The 9,261-nt window shown below is 37.9% G+C and overlaps 1 protein-coding gene across 1 annotated transcript; it reads right to left on the bottom strand.

Annotated features, from left to right (window-relative positions):
• Positions 1-2,711: 2,711 nt before the first annotated feature.
• Positions 2,712-8,328, bottom strand: LOC141612001 (putative serine/threonine-protein kinase PBL17). The gene is made up of 6 exons (XM_074430698.1): positions 7,840-8,328; positions 6,502-6,851; positions 5,476-5,611; positions 4,915-5,051; positions 4,413-4,536; positions 2,712-3,768 (listed from the first exon to the last, which is right to left on the bottom strand). The coding sequence occupies exons 1-6, from the start codon at positions 8,015-8,017 to the stop codon at positions 3,200-3,202; spliced, it is 1,494 nt and encodes a 497-aa protein (XP_074286799.1). The 5' UTR covers positions 8,018-8,328; the 3' UTR covers positions 2,712-3,199.
• Between the last annotated feature and the right edge of the window lie 933 nt (positions 8,329-9,261).

Genomic DNA, 9,261 nt, shown 5'->3' on the forward strand with positions numbered 1-9,261 from the left:
TGTATCTTTTTAACTTAAAGTGACAAAGCGTGTTTTAAATGCTCTAGTATAGCAAAAGAATATGTAGGGAAGAACTTGACTCGCGATCCACATTTCCCATCTCAACATCAACCAAACAACCGAAGATAAAAGCCAAACACATATAGAATCAATCCCTGCGAAAGTTAAAATTTTCAAGGCCATCTGACCTCATATAGAACACAGTCCTCCGAGGCTTATTCAAATCCCTATGAAAGTGAAATCTTTCGAGACTACTAGTATTAATAGACCAAGATCTAATTTCAAAATGTAAATAAATGTATTTGACATGAAAATTGGGGCGACTACCACTACATGTGGATGATGGCATTCCTTAGGTATTTCAAGAGAGAGAATAGACAAAACAGAGTACGACGACTGTGTCGAGTGAAATCTACATCGTATATTTATGATACAATTGAGCAAACTACTATGAGTATCTTCATATAAGTTGTGGAGTAACTGTAGAATTACAATATGAACATTAGATTATTTGGTTCTAACTTCTACCTTCTTATCAATGCCATGAAAGAACCATCCCTTCCTATTTCTTTTTCTTGTCAGATAGAAAGAAAATGAGAGCCCAAAGAGCCCCTCTTTAGACTTTAGGGGGTGGGGGTGAAGGGGGAGTTTACATACAACTGAGGCAAAGTGCTTTATGATTGAATCTCAACGGCATTCTTTTCATTTGGTAGATCCAAGTCCATGGCCTATTTCGGGTTCACTCGGAGCTTTGGCAACCACCGTAGGAGGTGTGATGTACATGCACTCATTTCAAGGGGGTGCAACACTTCTCAGTTTGGGCCTTCTTTTTATCCTATATACTCCCTCCTATTCTACATAAACTTCCTTCTTTCCTTTTTCATCTATTCACAATACCTTCCCTATTTCCTTATTTAGAAAAGTTTTATACTTATTTTAATCACCCTACCCCACAACAATACCACACCTCACCCTACAATAATACTTATTTTAATCAACTTACCCCACAACAATACTTATTTTAATCAACTCACCCACAATAATACCCCACAATACCTTTCCTCTCTCCAATTACCTAACCCCACTACAATATTTTACCTTATTTTAATCACCCTCCTTAATTCTAGTGCCCCCCATGAATAGGGAGGTTTATCTAGAATAGGAGGGAGTACCATGTTTGTGTGGTGGCGTGATGTTCTACGCGAATCCACGTTAGAAGGACATCATACCAAAGTCGTACAATTAGGACTTCGATATGGTTTTATTTTGTTCATCGTCTCGGAGGTTATGTTCTTTTTTGCTTTTTTTTGGGCTTTTTCTCATTCTTCTTTGGCACCTGCGGTAGAGATCGGAGGTATTTGGCCCCCAAAAGGGATTTGGGTTTTAGATCCTTGGGAAATCCCTTTTCTTAATACCCTTATTCTTCTTTCATCCGGAGCTGCCGTAACTTGGGCTCATCATGCTATACTCGCGGGGAAGCAAAAACGAGCAGTTTACGCTTTAGTAGCTACCGTTTTACTGGCTCTAGTATTCACTCGCTTTCAAGGAATGGAATATTATCAAGCACCCTTCACTATTTCGGATAGAAGCTCTAACTATCTATAGTAATTAGCCCATTAACTTTGGCGACTGTAATTTAACTCAAAATCATATTATGAATCACCTATAGACTTTACAATTTTCAATATAATTTGGGATAAGCCAATTAAAAAAAAGTTGATTTTGACCATGTTTATAAATAGTAGGTTGAATGAAAAAGCCAAACTTGGGAGGGGTCAACCCATTAAATTGCCTTCAGTACGCCGAAGGAGATTGTCCCAGCTGTCGGTAGGGATACTCCTGGTCAACACCAAAAAAAAAAAAATAGTAGTAGGTTGAATAAATTTGGCGCGTTCAAGGCTTGGAACATATTTAACTATCAAAGTTTTATTGGGATTATTAAAATGTACGAATCATAGCTGGGCACTTCTCTTGATGCTCTCACTTCTGTAATGGATACGACTCGTTATTACGTTATCTGGATGATGACAATGAGCGTATTATTACAAGAATAAAAAAAGGGAGAGTGGAAAAGATTTTTTGGGAATCGTCAAATTTCAAAACAAGATTCATTTGTGTCGACACTGTTTGGAAGGATGACCTTTTAACTGGAATTGGATGGAGTGTTTCTTCTTTAGATAGTTTTTCTACTGAAAGATTCGTCGGAAATAGGTTTCACTAGTCTACACTAGTAGAATCAGCGGAGCAATCAGAGGCAATTGGCATTAGGCAAACCCTTATTTGGGCGAAGGAGTCGGGCTTTCTTCATTTGGCTATTTCTTCGGATTGTCTACGAGTCATCTTGCAAATCTTTGGGGTCGTTTCAAGAAGTCACTACTGTAATTCCTTTTTTTTTGGATATTTTAGACTTATACCCGTTTTTTCATTGTATTAGCTTCTGTTTTATTCCTAGATCTTTGAACCACCTTGCACACAACATTGCAAGAAGGGTCGTCTGTTGTAATAGTAAATGTATGTAGCTTAGGTTGGACTTGTTTGAAGAGTCTATTGATAAATTGAAATAAAGACGACGCTGGATTTACAGCCTCAATTAGAGATATGAAACACATTCAACTAGTTCGAAGTACGACCATCTTGTGATGAGGTTATGGTTTTGCCTGAACGCGAGTCTAATCAATCACCACTATCGGTATTGAATGTGAAACTCATGCTGCAATAGGAAAGATAACATCCTATAATGGAATAGAGTGGCCTGATTTACAAGTCATCATTCATCATTCACCACTGTCTGTATTTACATATCAATTACACACATTCAAAACTGTCACAAAAATGCTGATTGCAGAAACCGGACACAACAAATACCGGGCACAACAAATTGCTATTCCCTACAGCTATACATAACACTGCCTCGCTTTCTCTAATATACCATTTTAACATCTGATATAATCATAGAGAAAAGATTCAAAAAAAACAAAAAAACCAGACTTAAATGAGTCACAATTGTGCTATAGGCTAAAGGTGGCAATTGGATAAGTTTAGTTGGCCGAGTCGGGTTCAGTTAGGACATTATCAATTTAGGCGCACGTAGATGTAGGATCCGATTTAGGTAAAGGTCACCTCAGGCCAGCCTCGCCTCAAGTTTTAGTTGGTAGGGGTCGGCTCATATTCCTGCCAGCTATGCGTCATGTGCAATAAATTAAAAGCCACTGTCATCTATACAGGATCTATTGTGATTCCTCGAGTCTGGAGAAGGGCTAAAAACACCTAAGTTATTTTGAGGCTCACTTCTACTTCTGACTTCTTTTCTCATTCGATATTCTGAGGTGGAGGCCCCTCTCTCAAAATCGTTCTCACTTTTCATGTTTTTTTTCTCAACTGCTGACGGATTCTCTTTAGGAGCTTCATAGAGAGTCACTCCTGCACCATTTTGAGTTGATACACTCTTGTCCCGGATTCCTTCCTCCTCGTAAACAGCTTCGAGAACTTCAACTACTTGACTCATTAAGGGCCGGCCTTTAGGGTTTTGGCTAAGGCACTGGTAATCCAGATTGGCCACTCTCATCATAGCCTTTACTGAATATTGCCCATCAATTCTAGCATCTAAGATTCTTAAGAGTTTCTTGTTGTTATTCAAGAGAGGGCGGCACCAATCTACTAGATTGTGTTCTCGGCTGGGTCTACTCTTGTCTAATGCTCTTCTTCCTATCAGCATCTCTAGCAGCACGACTCCAAAGCCATAAACATCGCTTCTGGCAGTTAAATGGCCTGACCAAAAATAAAAAGTGAAAGTAGGTGGGTGAATACCAGAAAGGCAGAAATAGTATATAGCCCGAATGAAAACAAGCAACTAGGTTATCAGTTCCCTCTTTATATGTCGTCTTCTACAGCAAAATGAAGGATAAAACACTTAATGCTCGAAACCTGTTAGATCTAAACTACCCTAGTGACTCCCTTTACCATTTTCACACACACAGATAAACATTGAGCATGAAATATAATTCACAAAACCTGAATCGGATGAATAAGAAGTTTGTGGAGTCGTAGAGAGCTTCTTATATATACGTGACTATGTGAAAACATAAATGGAAAAAATACAACCAAAGTCAGATAGTTTATATGTACCCTGGTCCAGAATTTTCAGAATTCAACACCTGTTCTAAAATCTACTTCAAAATTATACGGTGTCGAAAACAAAAATATGATGGGGTTTGTTTGGAAAAACACACACTGTCCTAATCAAATATTGACTACTCTAGTCTCTCTGTGTCTCATCATATAGTTATGTTTGCTTATTGATTGGTTTTATATGCAAGCACATGAAGTGAGCTACAGAGTCCGACACTCAGAAAAATAAAATTGCGTACAATGCCACATCAAGCTATTATGAAATTATTTGTCAGAAGCCTCACCAGTCATTATGTATTCTGGAGCTGCATATCCATATGTGCCCATAACACGCGTAGACACATGCGTTTGGTCCCCCATTGGCCCTTCTTTCGCAAGACCAAAGTCTGAAAGTTTTGCACTGAAATTCTGTACATTGTAACCGGGGGTTAACAAGTTAAAGTCAGAACTAATCAGCTAATGAAAACCAGAATCTTTCTAATTCTAAATCTAATGAACGGTGCACCTAATGGCTTGAGCAGTTGGCCAGTTAGTCTCTTGCGAGACTGTCTCACATATAGAAATTGTAACATACAATTGGAAGGGAAACTAGTGAGTAACTGAACCGGTTTCCCCAAGATTACTGTGGGACTGTCCTGTTGAAGAATTTTTGCTGGTTTTTTTTTTCTATACACGTAGTATTACCAAACGTGGTGCTTTAAGAGGAAGGGGTAAGAAGTGAGATCGTGCATGCATCAGAAAATAGGGTGAATTGAGAAAAGAAAAGGTTCTTAATTATAAACTGACCGAATCAAGCAAAATATTTGATGTCTTGAAGTCCCGGTATATGATTTGCCGCTCCAGACCATGAAGGAAAGCAAGTCCTTTAGCAGCATCAAGAGCGATCTTTATTCTCCTCAACCAAGTGAGAGTGGACGACATTCCTTCAAGCAAAGATCAGTGAACACAAAAATCATGTGAATCTTTCAAGGAAACAAAGAGAGAACCCAAGTCAAATATTGGCATATCTATATGGGTACTGATAGGTAAGCATCAGTTCACAAAGTGTACTTCACGTTTCTTAGGTAGCTAAATTCCGATGCCCCTATACTTGTGTCCTTCCATTTCACATAGCATATGAAATACCAAACAACTGTAAACCAGAAAGACAAAAGATATAAACTGGAAACAAGATGACAAAAGACTATTAACTATGCTTGAAAAGAGCATAGTTAATAAAAACAGTTACTGCTGACAAAGGAATCAGGCGAAAAGACTACCCCCATATACTCCAATAAAAAAACTCAAAAAATGTGCACATGACTGCATATTGAAGTAATACGAGGAACGAGGGACCAATTTACTTACTTCGGAAAAGATGTTTCTCGAGGCACCCAGATGCCAAATATTCATAAACCAGTAGCCTATGCTCATCTTCACAACAGTATCCAATCAACCTTACAAGGTTTGGGTGGCTAAGCTTCCCCAAGTAATTAACTTCTGCCTACAACACAGGAACTTTTGTCAATATTTAGCACTTGAATAATGCACATCAACAATGTCATGCATTCAGTGATTGTAGACAACGTCATGGAGCACAGAGCGGGATGATGAAAACTGTGTTAAAAACGAGCATGTGAAGCTTACTAGCTTAATTTTTATCTAGGTCGGCAAATACATATACATATAAGTGGATAATATAGGAATAAAATCATATCCATTTATGTGCAAATTTAAAACCATTTTTGCTTCAGGTCACAACACCAGAATTTAAAGTGTTTGGCAATAAAACAATATCTAGGCTTGTGCAAATTTAAAACCATATTCGCTACAGGGAACAGCATTTGTAGTGTTAGCATTATACTTTTTTTTATCCTTGTCACTTGATGATTGCTATTAAAGTGCCATTATCATGGTAAACATGACTTTAATCAACCTTGAATAAAATAACGCCAACATTACCCCACTGTCTCACTGCAATTGCAGGGTAAAGGGGTCGGATGTCCCCAGCCTTACCCCGATGTTAGCAGCACAAAGGGACTATTTCGAATGAACCAAGATGAAAATTGCGACGAGAACTACATCTACGGACTGCTACTTCATTATAGACAGAGGAGCGGTCACTTTAGTGACACCATTTTGTTTTATTCCATCACAAATTCACAATCCAGAACTAAAGAGTACCGAGTCTTTGGCGATATTAGAAATGGTAACTAGTTCTCAGTGGTACTAGACTACTAGTTATATGAATCACCTCCTAGTCAATTCCTTGATTAAACATGAAAGGAAGATTAGCAACAAGATATGAACAACTGCTTGGAGAATTAGAGTTTATGAGCAAGATTATGAAAACAGGTATAAAAACATCATAGTAAGAGATGCACGAAAAGGTACCAGCCACTCTCTGTCCCCTTGAAAACCATTAGGGTTGAGTTGCTTAATAGCTACTTCAATAGATTTATATCCTCGCCTCACTGAATCATTAATCATTCCTCTGTAAACAACCCCAAAACCACCTTCACCAAGTATAAGATCTGGACGAAAGTGCTTTGTCGCTAACTTCATCTCCTCATAACTAAAGATATCCACATTAGTGTATCCGGGATTCTGGCGTAGTTCTTTCACATCTTTCAGAGTATACAAAATAGTAGGGCTCTTATCACCCTGTGTCTCCGATTTTCTTGATTTGGTCGCGGATTGATTTGACATAAGGGGCACTTGACCGGCTCCATGACCACCTTGGCCTGCATAAAAGCACCCAAAACTGAGGAAATTTCACACAAAAAGAAGCGTTTGAAGATATAAGACATCAGAAAACTTGCAAACAAATCCTCATTCTTTAGAGAAATGTAAAGTAAAACGACAATGACACCAAATGTCATCAAGTTCTAGGAACAAAGCTCAAACAATGTCGCATAATCATATGAATTCAATTTCATAATACTGCATCCAACAAGCAAATCAATTTTTGTCGGATTACAGTTGAAAAAAAATAGAGTTTAGGAAACCATCAACAGACACCATAATAAAACAACCCCAAATTGACACCAGCGGCTCCACATTTGTCACCCCAACATCCCATCACAAATGTAAGCTTCTTAAACCAAATTTATTCGATCAAGGTAAGATATTTTAATTTAATATGATGAAAGAGCGATGACCCATGACCCAAAGTCGAAAGACCAAAGAAACATGCAGGGCTCTAAAATGCCTATTTCATCTAGTCTAGTCTAGTTGAAAATATGTGTAAGCCAAAATTAACAATGATTCATACACCAAATTCAAGCAATAGGCCAAAACATCCCCAAGAAGGAAATCCTAATAAAGAAGTTGAGACCCTTCTCACAACATACATTTACACTGGCATCATCATGGCATTATTTATTATATACATTAAAAACGGGTTTCTATAATAAAAAACCATTGAAACCTGAAGAATAGTACAAGACAAAATGTTATTCCGTCCATCCCAATTTTATTATTGTGCTTTCCATTTTGAGAGGATTTAAAGAGTACGTAGCGCTAAATTCCGAAAGGGGAGAATACAATTGGGAAGAAGGGAGAAGAATATAGTCTACATTGACCGCTGCGGTATAAACACAAATGGGCATCACATTATAGATTGTGGGTATAAACACAAATGGGCATGACCCGAAATCAGATTATGAAAACAAGCAAGCAAATTCAGAAACAATAGAGCAAAATGCAGTAAAAGGCGAAAAAAGGAATGACCTTTGGCATGAGGATGATGTTTGGGGCTGGCAAATTGGTAATGCAAATGGGGTTGGTTTTCTTGTGGAGATGTTCTTTGTTGTTCATGTCCAGAAGTAAAACACATTCCTATGAGCTTCAATCCACCACTCTTTTTCTTATGCTGCTGTTGATTCATTTTTGCATTAACATTTGACATCTAATACAATACAAAATGTAATACAATGTTTACATATTAGTAATAATAATAATAATGTAGATCTGATTTGGGTGTTTGTTTGGTTTGATCGGAGATCCGTTAAGGTTGAAGAAAATAACCTGTTTTTATGGTGGGTGAGTTTGAAACAACCCTCCCCAAGTAGAAAGAAAGAAAGAAGAAGAAGAAAATAAATAAAAGAGGAACAAAATTGAAGGAAATGAATGAATGAATGAATGAATGGAGATTGTTTGTTTGTTTAACGGGAAAAAAGCCGTTGAAAACGGGATACCATGACACCCCACGGATTTTCTGTCTTCTTCCCTTTTTTGCTAAATCGAATTTATACATCACAGACAGCTATACTCGAACATCATTCTACCCTCGTCGTTCACTACTACTTTAGTACGGCCAAATTGACAAATTGGTAAAAAAAGTAAGGGGTAATGGACAATTTGGTAAAAAAGGTTTCTTTGTGGACAAATTGGTAAAAAAACATGGAGGATTGGACAAATACACCAAAAAAGAATTCTAATCCAATTACTTAGCACAAATTATCTTTTAAGACGAGTATGTCCGTATTAAGTTTAATACGGGTCAAATATCCGAACAAAACAAAAGCAAAATGCATGAGCAACAAATTTGTCTTATATGCACACGTGAGATATACTCGACCCATTTTAATCTTAAGACAGATATAGTTATTCATGGGTTCGGGCCGAGTCAGTTAGGGTCGAGTCAATTTCGGACTTGTTGGTTTCGGATCGGGTTATTTCGGTTCAGGTCATTTTCGGGCCAACTATTATCAAGTTATTCGTGGATAATAACCCGTTTGACTCGACTCGGCGTGAAAAAGACCCGAATTTTCTTGACACGTAAATGACCCGACTCGAAATGACACGATCCAAGATCACCCAATACCCAAAAAATGAGCCGACAAAATCTAACTTTAATTTAACCAAAAAAACTTGAAATGACTTTTTTTATCTTAATCATTGACCCGAAAATGACCTGAAAAATATATCGCACATACCCGAAACCGAAAATGACTTACCGAATTAACCCGAAAAAAATGCGAAACCGAACTAACTCGACCTGCGCTGGCCTGACCCGTTTGCCAGATGTACCGAATAAACCCAACCCGAACTCGACCCGGCACCCGAACTCAAGCCCCGAAACCCGAATTAACCCAATCCACCGTAACCCGACCCGAATATTTATTGTTGCAAACCGGTTATAATCCATGA

This window comes from Silene latifolia, chromosome 11, assembly GCF_048544455.1.
Source record: "Silene latifolia isolate original U9 population chromosome 11, ASM4854445v1, whole genome shotgun sequence".
NCBI classification, from domain to species: Eukaryota; Viridiplantae; Streptophyta; class Magnoliopsida; order Caryophyllales; family Caryophyllaceae; genus Silene; species Silene latifolia.